We start from the raw sequence: 23,108 nt of genomic DNA, 5'->3' as shown, positions 1-23,108 counted from the left end.
GAGACACCCAACAAAGTTTCACACATCGTCATGTTGGGAATCAAACCTAGATCTGTCATGACAAGCAAGCACTTTAATCACATGGCTAACCACCCACCCCCTCAATAAGAACAGTGTTGAAAGGAAATCCTCACCAATTGTACACAGAAGTAGTTGTAATGAACAATGCATGACTTACAACGTCTCCTTGAGCCACCCACGTGGAGGTATTTGTCTTAATCATCAATACCCAAGTACAACAGTATTGAACATGGAGTGGAAATGTTTAGCCATGGTAATTCAATAATGGTTTCATTGAATATTTACACAAGCAGTTCAGACCAATTATGTAGGAAGGTGTCATTTTTCTTGTAATGTTTCATAACGTGTTGTCATGGTGACACTGCTGACAATTCATTTAATGCTTCTGGAATAGTTCAAAACTTGATTATTCCTTAAAGTAGGAGATAAACATACTGTGTTTTCAATGTAGAGCTAGGTTAAATTGTTTGATAGGCATTACTTAGAAGTTGACGGATGACAAGATAGACACAATGTTATGGATAACAACTTCTTCAATACTGTAAAAAAGCGACGTTTCGGTATAGATCCTTATATCGTTGTCAAGCAAGATTGAATGAGGGACATAGTACAGAATATATATAGTAGGTGGAGGATTAACAGTAGAGGATTAGCAGTAACAACAATTGATTACATGGGTGGGATAACATGAGTAAGTGTTCTGAATATATATGTTGTTACTGTTAATCCTCTACTGTTAATCCACCACCTACTATATATATTCTGTACTATGTCCCTCATTCAGTCATGTGATGACAGATTAACTATAGTAAAATGAAAAGAATATGTTCTTTATCTTTTTTCAAGTAGTATATATTCATTTCCAACAAGCAATTTGAGTATAATGCAGAAATATAACAGCAATGAACTGAAAACACCAAAGTGATACAGGTCTTAGCCATCTACCACAAAGGAAAACTCCGGGCTCCAGATAAATTTATGAGCCATCGAGTATTTATTCACGTTATCATTCACTTTGGGTATTGATAATGTTCTTGGTGGGGGTTCAATACATACAACTAAATTAAAGTGAAGGACCATCAACACAGCATAATAACTTAGTAATATGAGGTGAGGTGAAATTGGGTTTAACGTTGCGTCCAAGATTATTGCACTTATATAGCAACATGCATGCACGTGTGTGTGCGTGCGTGCGTGCGTGGCTGCTTGTACTAGTCTGGACTGATGCCAATTTATAGTGCTAGCCCGCTGAGATACCATGCCGGAGTTTAACATGAATACCCCACTCAGACACAGTATACTGACTCCGAGCCAACCAGTCCTTGTTTTAGCCCCTTAATGCCGAGCGCCAGACAGAGTAACAAGTACCATCTTTTCACGTCTTTTGGTATGACGTGGCCAGGGATCGAACCCCGGACCTTCTACTCCCAGGGCAGACGCTCTACCACAAGACCACGGAAGCGGTCTTGTAATATGAAAAAAACCGAGTGGGCCTTAACTTCTTTTGTGGGGTATGTTTTCACTCCCTCAGGTTCTATAAATTTGGTAATTTTTGAACCCATGATTGAGCTTTTTACATGTTTCATACATATTTCTGTTAAAAACCTGTATTGGGCTTTTATTATTTTAATCTAATTTTTTTCTTATTTACGTCAATATTATGCCCCGAGCATGTCACAAATTGCATAAGCACAACAGCGATAATGCCAAAGTTACAAAACCACTTACAAGGAGACATAGCACTTTTTTCAAAGTAGAGTTCATGTATATGTGATCCTTGCATTCCAACAGTAAATAAAGACCTGTAAAGACAGGTTAAAAACTGATAAGGCTGCATTGGGTAATTACTCAGTGTCCTTCATTGTGCTTTTCATTTTTTTTCATGCATATGCTTCTTCACGGGCAAGTCAAAAATAGCTCCGTTAAGGTAATTTATTGTGAGTACTTTACGCAAATACACAGCTTATCTGCAGCTCTGAGAACTTCCTGGATGCTAAACCATATAGGATCTTAGCATAGCTAAGGGACACAACTCTGCTCAGCAAATTCAAATGCAGTGTTAGAAATTGGCACTAGTCCTTGAGTCCTTGCCAAACTTCCTAATAGTGACTGAGTGAGTATGGTTTTACGCCGCTTTTTGCAATATTCCAGCAATATCACGGCGGGGGACACCAGAAATGGGCTTCACACATTGTACCCATGTCGGGAATCGAACCCGGGTCTTTGGCGTGACGAGCGGATGCTTTAACCACCAGGCTACCTGACCGCCCTCCTAATAGTAAAGGTATCATAAGGGCTAGTAGAAATTTGCCATTTTGGGGGGTTTTGCTATAGGTTATTATCATAAGGACTAGTGATATGAAACTGTTAGTTTCTACCCCTGAAATGCCTTCGAACAACCGTGTCAACACCAAAGAGGAAAACCAAATAATTATGATCTACTCTTACTATTATCAGGAATATATCACAAAACTGTATTAATCACATCTCTGTATATGGAGCATCAATACTTTTCATTAGTACCTTTTTGTCAAATTGATCCATCATAACGTCGCAACCTTTGACAATATTCTTGCGAGGGTGAATGTTATTTTATGTCACTGTCAGCAATATGACAGTTTGGCCACAGCGACATGTAAATAATCAAGTCTGGGCAAGACTAAACAGCATTTGACAATTTGATCAATAATACCAAATTTCTGAATGACAACACAATCAAGAATGTAACACATTGACATTGTAATAATAAGTAATTCTAAGTTTTGTTCGTTGTTTTATGCCACTCTCAGCAATATTCCAGCAACATGACGGTGGTGTGTAAATAATCAAGTCTGGACTAATCAAGTGATTGACATCATGCAATTACCGGTAGGACATGATGACAGGCTTCAACCAAGTTACTACCAGTAACCTTTTACGACATTCATGGGTTGCTGAAGGCCATTTCCAACACCAGATAAGCAGCGTATTTGCATAAAATACCTCCCCAAAATATTCAAAACCCAATTACTTTCAATTAACTTGTGTACAGAAACACATGCATTAAATGAAAAACTCAAATGTATAACATGTTCGCGTAAATACCCAATGAAGCCTTTTCAGCATGGGTACAAAGGAGCTAATTTCATGAACACAATTATATCTACGGTATGTAGAACAGTGATATAAATCTAAAAGATTATTTCATTTTTTTAATTCTTAAAATGTTAAGTAGTTTTGGGGAAAATCCAACAGAGTGATGAACAGACGAGTGACAAAATATTGGTTACCCAATGAAAAATGTAATAACCCAAGTAAAATAGAAACCCTAGAGTAAAAACTCAATTGCTCAAAAAGTTATCTGGAGCTCTGTAACACGGATCTTGATGGGGCCAAGATAAAGCTTTGAACCTATTTTCACCTTGGTGTTTTAAGGAGGGGTGCGTTCAAGAGATCTCTACCCAAACAGCCTGACAATTCCGATTGTTAGATCATGTGAAACAAGAGACAGGTCACTATTTATAAAAATGCAGTGTAGAAGTATCATTTTCACTTGAGTGAGCACATGGTACGAGACTAGTACAAACCAGGAAGTGATGTGGCTGCCCCCGACAGGTAGGTCAGACTTACCCTGAAACACTGAGACAAGTACCCTTATCTGAAAGATATGCACAGAACTAGAATCCATGCATGCAGGATGTGGACTGAATTACTCCGGTTGGGCCAGACATTTTAAAACTTGGTTTATGAAACTGCCTCCAAAAACATTAATATGTGAAAATAATAAAACAATGAAAAGTAGCCTTATAAACCTATCACCTATCACGCTATATTGCATTAAGTTTCTTACAACCTCAGGTAAACCTAGTAATCAGCTCATCTTCCGAGCCCAGGTTTTGAAGTGGTTCACTTCTAAACCTGCTTTTAGGTTTTACAATTGACGTTTTATAAACTGGCCTCTTGATATGGACACAATATTAATTTTTGATTGGTTAAAAGTTATAATTGTTATTTTGCATGAAAATACCATGATGTAAATCGAACCTACAACCTCACATATTGTGTTAAGTTTTGTGACCCACTGTTTTCTCACTGAGCCACCAGGGCAGGTGATGAAAACTTTTCCAATGTTACATGTCATGACTCCAGCTGGTCCATGCTGCACTTTATTTTCTCTTACACGCGTCGATTGAATTCCTTTAATACCGCAACATGCTGTGTTATTTCACTATAACTGATAACGCTTCATGATCTTTTCTTATTTTTTTCAGGTATTTCTTGGATTTAGTGAGTGAGTTTGGTTTTACGTCGCTTTTAGCAATATTCCCGCAATATCACGGCAGGGGAACACCAAAAATGGGCTTCACATATTGTACCCATGTCTGGATTCGAACCCGGGTCTTCGGCGTGACGAGCGAACGCTTTAACCACCAGGCTACCCGACCGCCCCTCTTGGATTTAGATGGTTCAGGTCTTTCCTTTGTTCATGGTTTTACAATTTCAGTTAAAACCTCAGAGGCGTGTTTTATCCTATACTTATTATTCAGCTGACCGGAAATAAGTAAAATGTCCAAAAGATACTCATTTACAGTAATAAAATGGCCTTTGGCAATATTTTTTAGGGTTTATGAGCCCTCAAGTTTTACAATAAGTGCTGTCCCAGGAATGGGTAAGCAATAGAACTCGAAACCACTGCTTTTCACAAACTGATGACTGATGACTGGTGAAACTACCTCAGTCCAGTGTCCGAAATAACTGCCTTCCCGTGGCTGGTAACTTTTCTTACCTATTCAGTTTTATTACAACTCCTGGTATAGATTCTCAAGTAATTGTTTGCATTATTTCAACTGAATCAAGACACAATGTTGTTGTTGTTGTTGTGATTTTTCAGTATCATGTCTGAATGTGGGCAGGTAACTTTAAAGATGGGCAGGCAACACTTGTGGGTCACCTGCTCGACTGTCTGTTGAGTCGTAAAATAATTTCATATTTCATATTGCCCATCGTTTCACCATCCCCGTATTGCTCAGTTTCACCATTCCCATATTGCCCATCATTTCACCATCCCCATATTGACCACCGTTTCACCATCCCCATATTGCCAATAGTTTCACCATCCCCATATTGCCCAGTCTCACCATCCCCATATTGCCCATAGTTTCACCATCCCCATATTGCCCATAGTTTCACCATCCCCGTATTGCCCAGTTTCACCATCCCAATATTGCCCATAGTTTCACCATTCCCATATTGACCATCGTTTCACCATCCCCATATTGACCATCGTTTCACCATCCCCATATTGCCAATAGTTTCACCATCCCCATATTGCCCAGTCTCACCATCCCCATATTGCCCATAGTTTCACCATCCCCATATTGCCCATAGTTTCACAATCCCAATATTCCCCAGTTTCACCATCCCAATATTGCCGATAGTTTCACCATTCCCATATTGACCATCATTTCACCATCCCCATATTGACCATCGTTTCACCATCCCCATATTGACCATCACCATCCCCATATTGACCATCGTTTCACCATCCCCATATTGACCATCGTTTCACCATCCCCATATTGACCATTGTTTCACCATCCCCGTATTGCCCATAGTTTTCCCATCCCCATATTGACCATCGTTTCACCATCCCCATATTGACCATCGTTTCACCATCCCCATATTGACCATCACCATCCCCATATTGACCATCGTTTCACCATCCCCATATTGACCATCGTTTCACCATCCCCATATTGACCATTGTTTCACCATCCCCGTATTGCCCATAGTTTTCCCATCCCCATATTGACCATAGTTTCACCATCCCCGTATTGCCCATACTTTCACCATCCCCATATTGACCATTGTTTCACCATCCCCGTATTGCCCATAGTTTCACCATTCCCATATTGACCATCGTTTCACCATCCCCATATTGACCATCGTTTCACCATCCCCATATTGCCAATAGTTTCACCATCCCCATATTGCCCAGTCTCACCATCCCCATATTGCCCATAGTTTCACCATCCCCATATTGCCCATAGTTTCACAATCCCAATATTCCCCAGTTTCACCATCCCAATATTGCCGATAGTTTCACCATTCCCATATTGACCATCATTTCACCATCCCCATATTGACCATCGTTTCACCATCCCCATATTGACCATCACCATCCCCATATTGACCATCGTTTCACCATCCCCATATTGACCATCGTTTCACCATCCCCATATTGACCATTGTTTCACCATCCCCGTATTGCCCATAGTTTTCCCATCCCCATATTGACCATCGTTTCACCATCCCCATATTGACCATCGTTTCACCATCCCCATATTGACCATCACCATCCCCATATTGACCATCGTTTCACCATCCCCATATTGACCATTGTTTCACCATCCCCGTATTGCCCATAGTTTTCCCATCCCCATATTGACCATAGTTTCACCATCCCCGTATTGCCCATACTTTCACCATCCCCATATTGACCATTGTTTCACCATCCCCGTATTGCCCATAGTTTTCCCATCCCCGTATTGCCCATAGTTTTCCCATCCCCGTATTGCCCATAGTTTTCCCATCCCCGTATTGCCCATAGTTTTACCACTCTGATTAAAAACCTAATATATTAATAAATAATTTCTTGTGGCCCTTCAATACTTGTTTTGGTCAGAACCACAAAAGACTGAACAAGACTAACCTATTTGTTTACACAATGAGTTCACCAAATATAATACTAACAGAACAATGTGTTTCAATTCATAGTGACTGAGTGAGTGAGTTGGGTTTAACCCTGCTTTTAACAGTATTCCAGTTATAACGCGGCGTGTCAGCTTCATGTGGAAGGAAAACCCAAAATGATGCAGGTCCCAGATGTTTACCACTTCGGTCAAACCCAAGAGCAAGGGTATGGTGCTGACAAACCTAGAAATATAATCGGAGCAAACCAGGATTCGAACCCACAATCATAGGTTTCTGTCGTGCCCAAGGGACGCAGCTCTGCACAGCGAATCGCTGCGCCTTAGACGACTGGGCGCCCCGTTTCAATTCATAAGGCCTGAACATAAGCACTATCAAAGCTGGCTTCTACAAACATCTATTTGTGTTCATGAGGATTCCCCCAGACAGGTGCAGCAGCCATGTGGGAACACACGACTGATGACTTCCACAAACAAATGTGACTGACAATATACTAGTATATCACAAGCAAACCAACGATAGACAAAGGACCATAATTGAGCAGATGGCACTGGTCAATAAACACGACTCTACAATGGAATACCTGAACAGGTGTGGTACAGGTGTGACGATGGAAATTCAACTATCCATGTTTACTCTGACATGTCTGAGGAAACCTAAGTCAAATGTTAAACAAAACTTACTGGGAGACGGTATAATATTGCTGCCCTACACAAACACTGCATAGAGCTCTGTGTCAGGGTGTCCAGCTCCAAACTCAGACAGTAGGTATCCAGAAGTTGGTGTGGAGGGGGTGGCTGTGGGTGGTTCTGTGTCTTTGGGTGACGGGTGGGTTGAGGTCAGGGTGGGTCAGAGTGAGTTGGTGAGTTGGGATTAACACTGCTTTGAACAGTATTCCAGTTGTATCACAGTGTGTCAGCTTAATGTTAGAGGAAGCCCTAAGTGATGCAGGTCTGAGTGAGTGAGTGAGTTAAAATTTGACATCGCATTGGCAATATTGCAGCTATATCGCGATTGATGCAGGTCTGAGATGTTTACCACTCTGGTGAAACCAACGAGCACGGGTGTGGTGCAGACAAGCCTAGAAACATAATCATGGTGAACCAGGATTCGAACCCACGATTATAGGATTTTGGCATGCCCAAGGGATGCAACTCAGTGAATTGCAATCAGGGGTTTCGGAAACGGTCATATACGCCCGTCATGTCCGATTGGGAACCTCAAATGTCCGGTTTAAAATATTGCTTTCCGGACATTTAAATTTTTCTGTCAAGACATTTTCAAAAACAAACAACGCTACCTTCAGGTTCAAAATAATTGATGAGCGTTATCGTATCCAGTCAGCGAAATCAGGTGAATAAACAGGTAAAACAAACTTGGTCAATAAAAGTATCATCATTAGACATGATGATTAACCATTTAAAATGTATTTCCTGCTCTCCAAGGCATTGTTTTATATGCAGAGATTAAGATTACCGTGTGTATTTTCTCTTAGCCGGAAATAGCAATCAACCAATCTAAGTTAAAACATACCCAATGATACAACTTCAAAGAATTTTGATGCAATGGTTGGAAGAAATTGTATCTGAAATTATTATTTTATCAGGAATAATATATTCCAATATCGCATTTTAGTTGCAGCTTCCACCATATATACTTAAAATTATAAGAACCATAACCAAAAGCGTATCACTTTGGTACAGATGGTATACAGGATATTTTTGGACGTATGGAACGATTTTGACCAGTTACCGTAGGGACTTCCCGCACTACATGTATTTCGATTGCAAAAACGTTATGTTGACATTTTTTAGTAAAACTGTCTCAAATATGACTTTAAGCGAGTCATGGTACAGCATTTATTACCGTATTTGACGTAATAAGCGCCCTGCTCTAATAAGCGCCCACAGCGATATTTGCTAATATATTGGCAAGTAAACAATCCCAATTAGCATCCCTTCCGATTGATCAATGTACGCAAGACTTATTTATTCGTGTATAATACACACTCGTATGTTATATGCACCCTTAATTATGGGCAATTAAATTCTGGAAAAATATATCTGTGGTATATAAACAGTTCAGACCTTCAGCATAAACCACGAAATTTATCTTTCAACTCTGTTTTTTTCCACCAAAATAATATTCTAATAAGAGCCCCCTATTTCTAATTTTGAGAGCGCCCTGGGCACTTATTACGTCGAATACGGTATATGTGTATCCATTCTCTTGCAACTATAGTTCGTTTCAAGGCATCAATAGCAGTAATCTGACTGTGGTTGCTGTAAATAACGGTGAGTTTTGCAATCTACTGATCACTTCGCATACGATTTTGCTGAAATTATTGTAAACATTTTTATAATTATTGAATTAAATTTTGAATATAATTAATCAAATATATTGCAAACATTAGTCCAGAAAACAATGAAAATTTTTTTTATTACCAGATATTATAATAATAGGATTAACATTGAGTACTTCGGTTCGGATTTGTTGACTGGTATTTTCGGGGGTTATGTGATCGCGGTGATCAGCTGATAATGTTTTCTGAGATGGGGGGAAAACATTGTGTCATTGGAAAACTTGAGTTTATTAAAGATGTTAGTAAATTTTGGGAGCCATGCTTTACCGCGCTATAACCGATTTAGCGCAATAAAGGGAACACTTACATAGCAACTTGTAATGTCTGTGAAAAGTCGTACTAAGATACGCTATTTGAATGGGGCGTGACCTAAATGCAATGTCCGATTGGGATTTTAAAATTTCCGGACCCCTGATAGCAATGCCTAAGACAACGGCCACGTAAGGCCCCGAGGTGGGACAGAGGTTAGGTGAGTGGGACAGAGGTTAGGTGAGTGGGATGTGGGTGAGATTGGTCAGAGGTGAGGTGAGTGGGATGTGGGTGAGATTGGTCAGAGGTGAGGTGAGTTGGGATGTGGGTGAGATTGGTCAGAGTTGAGGTGAGTGGGATGTGGGTGAGATTGGTCAGAGGTGAGGTGAGTTGGGATGTGGGTGAGATTGGTCAGAGTTGAGGTGAGTGGGATGTGGGTGAGATTGGTCAGAGGTGAGGTGAGTTGGGATGTGGGTGAGATTGGTCAGAGTTGAGGTGAGTGGGATGTGGGTGAGATTGGTCAGAGGTGAGTCGGGATGTGGGTGGGATTGGTCAGAAGTGAGTTGAGCTGGGATGTGGATGACATTGGTCAGAGGTGAGGTGAGTGGGATGTGGGTGAGCTTGGTCAGAGGTGAGGTGAGTTGGGATGTGGGCGAGATTGGTAAGAGGTGAGGTGAGTTGGGATGTGGGTGAGATTGGTCAGAGGTGAGGTGAGTTGGGATTGGTCAGAGGTGAGGTGAGTTGGGATGTGCGTGGGATTGGTCAGAAGTGTTTTTGTTTGTTTGTTTGTTGTTTAACGTCGCACTCAGCAATATTCCAGCTATATGACGGCGGTCTGTAAAATAATCGAATCTGGACCAGACAATCCAGTGATCGACATCATGAGCATCGATCCATGCAATTGGGATCGATGACATGTATCAAACCAAGTCAGCGAGCCTGACCACCCGATCCCGTTAGTCGCCTTTTACGACAAGCATAGTCGCCTTTTACGGCAAGCATGGGTTGCTGAAGACCTATTCTACCCCGGAATCTTCATGGGTCGGTCAGAAGTGAGTTGAGTTGGGATGTGGGTGAGATTGGTCAGAGGCTAGGTGAGTGGGTGGGGTTTCATGAGGAACAGGGGGTTCGGAGTTGGGGTTGGGTATGAGGTGGGGTGGGGTGTGAGGTGGGGTGGGGTATGAGGTGGGGTTGGGCATGAGTAGGGGTTGGGCGTGAGGTGGGGTGGGGTGTGAGGTGGGGTTGGGCGTGAGGTGGGGTTGAGCGTGGGGTCGGACGGGGCGTGAGGTGGGGTTGGGTGTGAGGTGGGGTTGGGTGTAAGGTGGGGTTGGATGTGAGGTTGGGTGGGGCGTGAGGTGGGGTTGGGTGTAAGGTGGGGTTGGGCTTCAGGTTGGTGGGGTGTGAGGTGGGGTGGGGCATTGAGTGGGGCATGAGGTGGGGTTGGGCATGAGGTGGGGTTGGGTGGGGTGGGGCATGAGGTGGGGTTGGGTGTGAGGTGGGGTTGGGCGTGAGGTGGGGTTGGGTGGGGCGGGGCGTGGGGTGGGGTTGGGTGTGAGGTGGGGTTGGGCGTGAGGTGGGGTTGAGTGTGAGGTGGGGTGGGATGTGAGGTGGGGTTGGGTGTGAGGTGGGGTGGGATGTGAGGTGGGGTTGGGTGTGAGGTGGGGTGAGGCGTGAGGCGGGGTTGGGTGTGATGTGGGATTGGGTGTGAGGTGGGATTGGGTGTGAGGTGGGATTGGGTATGATGTGGGATTGGGTGTGGGATGGGGTTGGTGTGGGGTGGGGTTGGGTGTCAGGTGGGATTGGGTTTGGGGTGGGGTTGTGTGTGAGGTGTGAGGTGGGGTTGGGTGTGAATCTGGGTTGGGTGTGAGGTGGGGTTGCATTGTGAGGTTAAATGATGAGGAAGGGTTTGATAATGAGGATTATTTAGGGAATTAGCAACTTATTACATAGATGACACTCTGATTGAGACTTGTACTTTTCAACTTGATCTTATACATATTATACCAAGCACTGCCAAATCCTATTCATATAAACAAGGAACAGTCTCACTGTATCAGGAAAAGTGGAGTGGAGTGGAGTGAGTATGGTTTTACGCCGCTTTTAGCAATATTCCAGCAATATCACGGCGGGGGACACCAGAAATGGGCTTTACACATTGTACCCATGTCGGGAATCGAACCCGGGTCTTCGGCGTGACGAGCGCACGCTTTAACCACTAGACTACCCGACCGCCCTGTATCAAGAAAAGGCTGACATAGCACAAAGGGTTTAATCTTATGTTTATAAACATTGTTGTTCGGAAGACCCACTGAACAACTACATTTACCAACAGAGATTACATCATCTGTCCGACAGTAAACAAATGTTAGGACTAATGATGGAGGACCTTATCAAGAGTGAAATTTGGTTTGGTATTTTCATTTGACAGACCTGGAAAGCTGTTTGCGTTTTTTTGTGTTTGTGTTTTTGATTCAGCAATATTCAGGCTATTTGATGGTGGTCAGTAAATAACCAATTCTGGACAGTCCACAGAATTAAGACTCGATGACATGCACCAACCAAGTCACCAAGCTCAAGTACACGATTCCTTATGTCGCCTAGCTCTTACGACAGGCATCGGTGTAACAGATCTTCACAGGTCAAATCCTTAATCTAGTGTAAATGTGTGTTGAATGTTACCAAATCTTGTTAACTGATATGCTCAACACTTGAAGGATGCTGACACAACAATTAAGAAACAAAAAAACCATTGTCTGCTGATCAAGGAACTGAAAGTTCAGTCATCTCATCAGAAAATAGTTCATTTTCAACGTTATTATACATGCCTGAGTGAAATGTGAATATTAATTTGACACATTATAGCCATTCCAAATGCTGAAGTTTAGACGAGACAAAAATATTTTATTAACATAAAAATAAACACCTTAGACGGCCAAACAACCCATACAATATCTGCGACACGAAACTGCTGGAATTGAACATGTCTGAGGCATGCTTCGTTATGTTCACCCATTTGTACAGTAAGCACAACGTCAACAGAGAGCCGGCTGTCGGCGAGATGAAATAGTCACATCGACCGTCAACTTCAGCCGTGCCATTTATCCACAGGGCGATACCTAAACACATTTTCACTATGCCGGGAGCATGGTTAGGTTTTGAGTACCTTACCTGAAGCTGGACGTCGCGCACAGTGACAGACGAACGCGAGGTGCTGTCGATTTATAAGGCCACCTCTCACGCCACTTCGTGATCAACACAGCATTGCCGTGCGTGTCGCATCAGCCGATGTTTGTATGACCCCTGACCTAGCTAATAATAGATATACGGACTCTTCCGAAACAGCAGATATTCACCTAAAGTGATATTTATGATATGAATTATGTGTTATGCGTGTCGTGGTGAAAACTATACATAAAAGCCGAATCTGAAAGGATATTTACCTGTCCAAAATTCTGAAATAGCAGTCGAGACAAAAAAATACTGTATTCGTGAAGGCTGGTCTCATTTCCTATAAAACACACGCAAGAGATATTGAGTCTGACGCAACCGACACTGCTCATGTCCCAATTCTTGAACATCCGGGATAGAATATAGGTCTTCAGCAACCCAGACTGACTAGCGACAGTTATCAGCGAGGACCAATTATCGCTAACTCCCCGTTATAGCGCATACGTGATCGCATCTCATTTTACTTTAGCTCGTTTTGATGAGAAGCGAGAATTTTTTTTTCAGAAAATGATGAACAAAACGGACTCCTTTGAGGAATTATTTAAAAGAACCCACCATAATCACCTTGCTCAAATACAACTCAGAGCATATATGGTCTCTGTACAACTTTAGAAAAGAAACGCGGGCGGTGTCACGTGACTAATTCACGCGAAAATATAAATCTAACAATCTAACACGATGATCGATGCACTTTCAGTTTTGTCATTGCTTTCTATCTGTCTGTCATTTCTTCCCAAAAATACAATTCTGAAACCAGCTATATTTCCAAAATTGCATAACCTGTATTTTGTCCCCGGACAGAAATAAGCGCATTTGCTCATAGTTTCACAAAAATTAAAGTTAAATATTGGTACAGCCATCTTTGTACACGGAATGTCAGAAATAACATGAAAACAATGGCGATACCTGGTCGGTGACCAGTATGCTTGTAAGAGGCGACTAACGGGGTCGCCTGTTCAGACTCGCTGACTTGGTTGATGCATGTCATCGCTTCCTAATTGTGTGGATCGATGCTCATGATGTCCATCACTGGATTGTCTGGTCCATACTCGATTATTTACAGACTGCTGAGTGCGGCGTTAAAAAAACAAACAAACATTTCCTAATCATTTAATAGTATCAATGACTGAACGTCTCTTGGTCAATGGGAAAGTAACACAAATCATTCACAAAATTAAGAAATCTGGTAAAATGACTTACTGTTGACCTACTGCCTTACGCCTTGCATACCTTGATTGTGATTTAGTCTTTTCATAATAAAGAAACATCAAGTAAGAAACGCTATTTATCTTATACCCTCTTTGAACTCTCCATAATCTGTCTTTTATTTAGAAAGCGTTCAACCAAACTCACTCTTTGATTTTCGTAGAGCATATTTTGATTTTGAAGGGACAAATAAAGACAATCTTTAAGTTGGCTGTTCCCGAAAATGAAAAAAAATGCCGCCCGGAATATCCCCCAAAATAAAGCGTTCACTGGACATGCTGAGAGTTCTTTAAATGATAATGTGTTGTTGGATCCAGAAAATGTTTGGCTTCTCTCATCTCAGACAACAACCAACAACCCACCACTATATAATGATCGACCCTCCATCGCTTCACATCGCGGCCTGTTTCATGGGCGTGTGACATGTACAATCCCCAAACTGAATGTCCGCACTGAGATGCTCCATGTTGGTTCAGCAGTAGGTTTGTATGGCCCCAGACCTGTATATGTACCGGTCGCCCGGGTGGAGGTGCATGCCTGTATTATCGGTGATTTCTACATACTTTATTGGGGCGGTCGGGTAGCCTAGTGGTTAAAGCGTTCGCTCGTCACGCCGAAGACCCGGGTTCGATTCTCGACATGGGTACAATGTGTGAAGCCCATTTCTGGTGCCCCCCGCCGTGATATTGCTGGAATATTGCTAAAAGCGGCGTAAAATCATACTCACTCACTCATTTACATAATTTATTAAGCATTGTCCTGATGCCGAGAGGCTTCAAATCTCAAATCTATTTTTTCGCATATTGTCTTCCCAAATATACTGATTGAAAACGAAAATATCAGGCCTCAAAGTTTAAATTTTTACCAAGTAGCCATATGGCTACAAGTATTTTATTCCAGGTAACCAGTGGGAAAAACAAGCAGTCAAGCCAATATTGTTAGTAGCCAAAAGCTTTTGAAATTATCTTTATCAAATAACTATTATAATATGTACAACTTACAGCACTATAGTCTTGAAATTGTATCTTTATGGAAACTGTACTTGAATTTTGTTACTTGTGACTTGAACAATGATGCAGTTTATGTTACAAGATTTTATAGGTATATCATCGCTTATCCAGTGAGCATTGTCAACTAAAATAAAGTACTAATTACATAATTTTGTATGTATTTTGGTTCATTGTCGATTTTAGGAGGAATTATTTGCGAGTACAATTATTAGCAGACGTGTTTTCCAAGATCAGCTGTTATTTACTTTTGTGGCTACAGATGTGTAGCAATAGAATTTAGTCGATATTTATCTAGGTAGTCATTTGGCTACCCCTGAATTTTTTTAGAGAGAGAGAGAGAGGGGGGGGAGAGAGAGAGAGATACAAGTATATGAACCACTGGTGACGTGGCCATGCAAAACAGCTTGATTGTATATCCGTCTGCCATTATGGAATGGGTAGTCGATGCAGCCGTGTAATCGTTTAGGAAATTTTACCATATATACTAATGGAAGTGAAATTCTTGAAAACTGAAAACAAAACTCGGGGGAGCTCATGACGATCCGGAAGGCGGTCTCTTTTGCCGTGATAATAACAAGACTAGTCATGACGAAATGAGTATCTGTTTGACCCGGAAGTTGAATTTACAGGTGCCCGATCACGGTACCCCCGATCGTGACCAACTCGTGTTATTCCGGGACAAGCTGAATGACTCGTGCCCCTGTCGTGGCCATTTTTGTGACTGGGTACCGTCTAAGCGCAAACGGGCATTGCTATAAGAATCGTCAACTAGTAAACTGTTGCGTAATGATTCACATATATCATATATATTTCCAGATGCTATTGAAAACACATCGGGACTTACATTATTATACAGAATGATTGAACACATTTAACTGTATCTTGGATAAATATTTCAAAGCAAGACATGTGTAATATATAAAAAATATTCCCGAGGGATTCTTTGACCGAAGTACTTGAAGTCATACGCGCATTCTGATTGGTTTGTCTTATTTCCGCACATAACATTAATCTTGCAGCCTTTCTGAGTTTCCTTCTAATTTATCACGTCATCTTCCCGAGGCAAGGGAGTGAACTGACTATAAAGGTTCAGTTTCCACCCTTGCCGAACTAAGATTGAATTCCGGACTTACAATTTGGCTGGACTGACAAGTCTATACATCGTCCAATCAAAATAGCCCAACAAACTAGACATTCGGTTCGTAAACAACATGGATTTCAACCAGCAGATTTCGGTCGACTGAAGGATTTGCAAAGCATGTGTACCGCCAACTGGGCGTCGACAGATATTTTGCAATTTTTTTCATGTTTTTTCAAGGTGCTCAAGTGATTTGATGCACTTTGCGAGGTAAGGCCCGTTTTATATAGATCTTGATTATCGATCAGATGGTCTTGACTGAGGGGGGGGGGGGGGGGGGGGGGGGGGGGCGCCATTTTATTAAGCAATTGCAAGTGATATGGGAGGTGGAATCTGATTGGTCAGTAGGAGTGACACAGAAGGGGCATAACTCGTAATAGCCATGGGAGGAGCTACGATCGAGCTGGACATCCATGTGATCATCTTCCCGAGGCAAGTGAGTTAACTGACTATAAAAGTCCAGTTTCTACCCTTGCCGAACAAGGCTGGTATTATGGAGTTACATTTTGGCTGGGCTAACGAGTCTATGCAAAGTCCAATCGATATCGCGCAAAAAATCGAAATCCGGTTTGTAAACTGTCGTGCTGATTTCGGTCGATTGCAGGATTTGCAAAACATGAGCACTGCCAACTCCTTGTCAACTGATATTTTCCAAATCTTTTCATGATTTTGTATCAAGGTGCTCACGTGATTTGATGCACTTCGCGATGCATGACCCGTTTTATCACAACATAGATCTTGATTATGATTGTTTGAATCAAATGCAAGTGATACGAGAGGTGGAATCTGATTGGTCCATAGGAGAGGTATATAAGGGACATAACTCGTAATAGCCACTGGTGGCGCTACGGTCGAGGCCGGGAATTCCAGCCTAGTTCGGCAAGGGTGGAAACTGGACTTTTAAAGTCAGTTAACTCTCTTGCCTCGGGAAGATGTACATAGAACTACTACAGGCATTATATAATCGAGCTGAATCAATATGCAATGTACGGCTACCGATAGATCTATCGAGGGTCCCAATCGAGTGTGACGCACCCGAGCACTTTCGCGACTATCAATTTGATTTAACGTGAAAGTTTAAGCGTCGTGAAATGATGTCAGTTTAAACTACATGTATCTGGACATATATCTAGACTAACGTTGGATGCTCCGGTTGTGCCATCATGAAGTGTCCCCATTCGAAGCGTATTTTGTGACATTGCTTCCGAAAATGTTTGTTCATGAATAACTGCACGACCTGAACACTCAAAGTGAACAGTTCCGATACAAATCATTCGAAAGCTCCGAGGAAGTGTGCCTGTCTTCTGCTTTTGTGGCCCAAAACATCCCAAATGTGAACAATAACGATCTCTAGCGTAAAACGCTGTGAGTAGATCACAGTTGTCTTTTCTTGTTTCGATGGTGACCTTGCCCTTCGTTCGAAGCTGTTACTGACATGTAAGCAGACTTGAGTTTGTTGATTTTCACGTCTTCAGTATAGGGTCGTACAGTTAACATAAGCGTCTTTGGCGTACACTCTGATTTACCTCTTCCAAAATGGTACGGACAGGATATAAATTCAGCTGATAGATGGGGGAAACTGAGCCATTGTGATTGCACAGCCAGGACCCCGTCGGTGCAAATGATTGTTGGTCCGAGATTCAAAGCGCGGCGCTATTGCACTTATTAAGTTGTCCTGCGTACTAGTGAGTGAGTGAGTTACGCCGCTTTCAGCAATGTTCCTGCAATGTCACGGCGGGGGACACCAGAAATGGGCTTCACACATTGTACCCATGTCGACGGGAATCGAAGCCGAGTCTTCGGGGTGACGAAGAACGAACGCTTTAAGCACTAGACTACCCGACCGCCCCTCCTGCATACTAAAAACAGTGCGCTTGAATTACCATAAGTTGAATAAATTCTTTAAAAAATATAATGAGCGTTAATGCTGTCATGTTTGCACACACAACAGCAAGAACGTTGTTAATGCGTATGGACAAAGATGTCAACAACGCCCATATTTGGGCACATATCAATATTCATACGCAACCAGATTTGCAACCGGTTTCAGTTTGGTCTGTCTACGAAAGAAAGTTGGTGAGGATTTTCACTAAAATACATATTTAACGTGGGTAATAAATAAAATACCACACTCATTCTCGTTAGATACCATTTTTACGAAGCTAGTGAACTTTCTATGGATCAGATGTAACTGGTATCTAACGAGAATGAGTATTCTCTATTTATCATCCAAAACTGGCTCCCACAGGAGATATCGCTTGGGTGAGATCAAGCGATATCTACATTGTAGATATCGCTGCAATTTAATTGCATCATAAAGCTTTGCAGACCATCGTGACGTCATTGGTTACTCGGCAAGCCTCATAGTTTTTCCACTCTTATCAACTCGTGTTGATATATTTGATATCAAAAGACACTCGGGTAAGATTATCTATGTATCATACGAGGCAGAAGGCATCAACAAAGTTAAGCTGTGACGACATTAGTATCTGTCATTGTGACATCAATTTTGTCTATTACATCACAGTGGTCTGCATTACGCCAACATGGCCATAATGCGCATGAAATCATTGTTTACACTGTTTAATAGGCTCGGTTTTTTTAACCACGTGGGTACTATTTGTTAAACGGATATGAATGTTTATCATATGATAGGTGTTTTTTTTTTCGGCAGCATAAAGCCAGCGGCTACAAACGTGTCCGTTGGGGTCATATGCGTGTAGAGATGCAAATACCAAAGGTCAAGTAGGGACTACTTTCACCGTTCATAAACAAACATGGCGTCGCCCTTGTCATTCGGCGATTCATTCGTGACCACTTCGTGTTATTCCGGGACAAGCCAATCTTCTTGCAGGTTACGGAAAGGCGCGAGTGGTGACGAATGTCGGCGATTGAGTCAGAATTTACTATAGGGGAATCTGGAGAAACTACTGGGATAGTTGCTATCATTATCAAAAGAATAGGCTAATTTACTGAAAATCAGTGTCTAACTGTGACGTAGCTAAGGAATTTTACAAGTTGTCGCAACTTTGGAGATATAAATTGAAAAAAGAATTTTGCGAGGGCACTGTAGCCAAGCGGGATCACTTTCCATATTCATGCTTGTAGACTAGGGCTGGGACGGGTAACTCGGGTACTCGGGTCGGGTGGGTACTAAGTAGGACCCGGGTACCCACAGGACTACCCGGACCCGTGGTTAGTCACGTGATATATTGTTTAGTGATAAAAAATATCTAAACCTCTATGTTTAAACTACAAGTCACTAATGTTCGCAGTTCTTCATGTAGTAGGTGTTAATTCTGCAGCTTGTAAATATGTTAGTATTTTTAGTGTAGATAAAGTAACTTGTCTTTTCTATTTCAGCTTGTTGATTCAACAGAGGATTGTGTCATTTCCTGGTTTCTATCTATCATTAGTTGTGTCCTTATCAGTATTTGCTACTGATAACTTTCTACTGGGTCAAAGGTCAATGGTCCAGTCTATTTTACTTCCAAGGGTGTTTTGTTCTATTGTTTGCTCGTCATTAGGGTTACCTGTTGTGAGCCAATTAGTATACCTTTCAATTCAAATCCCTTTCTCACCTGCCATTGCTAATCTTATGCTGCACACACCCACCTGCACTGCACAGCAATGGATTGAGGATCAAGTTATCAAGGTTAGTAATCATAATTAATCTGTATCAATCTAAACATTATAATTTCAATCATTAGTATAAATCAAGTAATAAATGATAAAATGTGTTTTAAATAACTTGTAAACATAAACAAACGATAGGTTGAGTGAATGAGGTGAGTGTGATGAGATTAGGGTCTGATTCATGAGTATTGCTTATCTATACATATATTTTATATTTCAATGTATTGGTTATTTGGTATTTTGCGTATTTTGGTATTTGATGCATATTTGCTATTATTTAGTAAATCTGGTGTATTTCTAGACTTTGTACATATCTCTCTAGATGTATGCATGTATTTATTGATAGTTGTATAAATGAATGACTGAAGTTGTATTTCAGTGATGCATGTATATGCCGTGATTATATATGTTATTTACAATATTATAATTAATATTGTATCTGTATTTAGTTTCATGTGACTGTCGAATGAGACGACTGGCAGAAGGCATGTTACACTCTCGTGTCACACACAGGGTATGTTTTGTATATAGTTTATCTATATAATATGTTCATGTTGTGCATTCATTATGCATAATATGATTATGTGATGATTTAATGCTTTCCTCAGTTATGCGTTTAATAATGTGTAATTATATTGTCTTTGTATATGAAGGTACATCTGCACTGATTAGATATCGAGGCAGAAATATATTTGCGTATCTGCTGTAATGATGTAATCAGTTATTAAGAAGCAGATCGATACTTTACATTTAATGTGTTATTGTACATTTATTCTGAAACATGTGATATATTGTGATTTTAAATTGTTTCAGGAGTGTCTTCTATATGCCTTGCTGAATAAACTGAATTTTCTCACAACCCCGTGGACTGTAATCTCTTGCGACTAAGGATTACACATAAGGTCTACAACATTGGAGCCCCCAGTGAGGAATTCAGCGGTGTTCCAGCGTCTCAACAGTGACCAACATAGACTTGATGATGTGCTGCTAGGTATATTTTTGTGATGTGCTTCATAGAGACAAACTGATATATCAATTTGATAGCAGTTTCTATAATTGATTTGATTTTCATTTATCAATAACTGGATAAGTGATTGACTTGTGATACAGTGATTCGGTTTTCCATCCACTATGACTGAGTCCATATCTACTTCCATCAGCTGAATTGAAGATATCTCCAAAAATAGTATACTTTGTATAACTAGACTTTCACCATAAAGGCATTTAGATCATGTCGCCATAAAGGCACAGACTAACCACACTGTGTTGTTTACTTCCAGTGTTGTGTTCATTTCTATCATTACTTCTGCATTTATATTCTGTATAAGATTTATGTTTTGATATTTACATTTGTGTGACATATTTATATGCATACATTTATCCTTGTTTAAACACCAGCAATTATGAATATTTAATTGTGCTCTGTTTATAGTGTTTTTTTGCATTTAGTTTTGATGCGCTAATTAGTTGGGTTTTTTTTTGTCAGTTGAAGAATTTGAGTTGTCTGAGTGTGTATAAATTTGATTAAATTTACTTTTAAATTTTGCTTCATCAAAACTTAGTAAAAAAAAAACTTAGTATCATCCTTTAAACAAGCTTACTTAATTAAGTATATTATTCAATTCAGTATTTGCACATTGCACTTTATTGCTGCTGCGCTATACTAATTAATTTAATAACATCCCAAATCCCCTCGTCGACATTTAGTTGGGCTTTTGTGCTTTTGGTTCTTGTATTCTGTTTTTTGGTTTATATTTTGCATCAGGTCACAAGGTGTTCTGTTTATTTTTTGTCCCGTTTCTCGCATTTCTCTGGTCGTATGTTGTGTGCTCGTGTTGTCGCGTTGTTGTCACGCAGTGTTGCATCAGCTTGACGTGATATTTTCGGGCAGAGCTGTTGAAATTTGATGTTGCATTCCGTGTTTTTACATTGAATACAATATAAAACTTGGGTGTTTGTGTTATTCTTTTGCAATCTTCTCTGAATTTAATTATGTTTATTACTTAATCTCAATTAGTTTAGTGATGTGCACTTCAGGTAGTTTACTTTAGTTTACTTAGTTTAGATGTAAGTACTTACTTAGTTTAGTTTGAGTACTCAATTAAGGTTTCATTCTTAGTTTAGTACTTAGTCATTAGTTGCCACGTGGTATTAGTGTATTTTTCACTCACTTACAAGCATGTAAGCTTGCCACATATTCCCTCGCACACAAACAGTTGGTTTGTGCTGTTAGTCTATTACCCTTTATTACTTCTACCACAAACTCCGTTGTTTGTGCTGTTCACCATTCACCATATTTTTTTCTGTTTGTGCATTTCTACTTTGTGCTACATTTTCACACAGGAGTTTGTCTTCGTAATTTCACTGGTGAATCTACAAAATGGAATTCAGCAAAGAGGAAATGGAAAAGATGATTGTTGCCTTTGAGAAGGCAGGATTGAAACCTAAAGCTGATACAGTGGAGGGTTTCAAAGACTGGATCACTTCTGTCTCAGAACAGGAAGTTATAATTAAACAGGAAGTTGATCTTGGAGTTAGTGCTTCAGTGGATGATGTTGCTCCGACTAGTAGTACTACACAACAGAAGAGTGTCAGTACTCACGCATATCACAGCTTCCCTAAACTAACAGTATTTAGTGGGGAGCCAGGCAAGGATAGTGAATATGACCTTTGGCGATATGAGGTCGACTGCTTGATTGAGGCCAAAACACACAGCAATGAGGTGATTCTACAAGCCATACGGAAATCCCTCAAGGGTGAAGCTGCTCTTTCAGCAATGAAGCTTGGTCACAAAGCTTCAATTACAGACATCCTATCCAAGTTGAAGAGTGCTTTTGGGACACTTCGGAGAATTTCTGTACTCATGTCCGAGTTTTACAGTGCCACTCAAAAGGATGGTGAAGATGTCACTGCTTGGAGCTGTCGTCTTGAGAGATTACTCTACCAGTTGGTTTGTCAGAAGTCTATATCTCATGCCGAGCAAGATGATATGTTGAGGTCAAGGTTGTGGGATGGCTTGAATCCTACTCTTAAGGGACTAGCAGGCTACAAATATGAGTCTCTCAAGAATTTTGATGACCTTCGTCTATGCCTAAGAGAGTTGGAGTTCGACTTGCATCGTGGGACTGTTCCTCAACATAAAGGGAAGCAAGCTATGGTGAAACAAGCGTCTTCTGAGAAGTCAACAGAGCCTGACCACTATTCTGAACTTAAAGATATGTTGAAGCAAATGAAGTCAGAGATTACTGGCATAAAGGATCATCAAACTCAAATGACGACACAGATCAATCAGCTTCAGTCAGGGCAACCAGATGTTAGGCCTAGAGGTCGTGGTAGATCAGGATATCGAGGTGCTTATGGTTCCACACAGGACACATCAACGTCAGTGAATCAGTCTGAGAGTGCTTCTGGATCAGATCCATCTCAAGAGAGTATACAGCAACGACCACTCCCTGTTTGTTGGAATTGTGGTTATCCTGGTCATCTTTCATATGGTTGTCGTGTCCGACAGGATCATCGCCGGAGACCTTTAAACTCCAACAGGCCTATGGGCAGGGGGCACTCCTAG

At 41.0% G+C, this 23,108-nt stretch overlaps 2 protein-coding genes across 4 annotated transcripts in view; one reads left to right on the top strand and one right to left on the bottom strand.

The window, feature by feature from the left end:
• Positions 1 to 12,889, bottom strand: part of LOC124141569 (ATP-citrate synthase-like) — a 76,731-nt gene extending 63,842 nt beyond the window's left edge. For 2 of the 3 annotated variants that reach the window (XM_046509563.2, XM_046509565.2), the window contains exon 1: positions 12,491 to 12,635. The gene's annotated coding sequence lies outside the window, so the exon portion shown is untranslated. Of the gene's footprint in view, positions 1 to 12,490; positions 12,636 to 12,762 lie in introns of those variants that run through there. The other variant, XM_046509564.2, reaches the window with a different exon arrangement.
• A 9,031-nt stretch (positions 12,890 to 21,920) lies between these two features.
• On the top strand, positions 21,921 to 23,108 carry LOC125372725. Its single transcript, XM_048383212.1, has one exon. The coding sequence runs from the start codon at positions 21,921 to 21,923 to the stop codon at positions 23,106 to 23,108; it is 1,188 nt and encodes a 395-aa protein (XP_048239169.1).

This window comes from Haliotis rufescens, unplaced genomic scaffold (assembly GCF_023055435.1).
Source record: "Haliotis rufescens isolate VD_foot unplaced genomic scaffold, xgHalRufe1.0.p SCAF_46, whole genome shotgun sequence".
Classification (NCBI taxonomy): Eukaryota; Metazoa; Mollusca; class Gastropoda; order Lepetellida; family Haliotidae; genus Haliotis; species Haliotis rufescens.
Note: the sequence above shows the minus strand (reverse complement) of the source record. Positions and strands in the feature narration are given on the sequence as shown.

Coding starts and splice junctions, on each gene's coding strand:
- LOC125372725 (XM_048383212.1), top strand. CDS start 21,921: ATGGAATTCAGCAAAGAGGAAATGGAAAAGATGATTGTTGCCTTTGAG.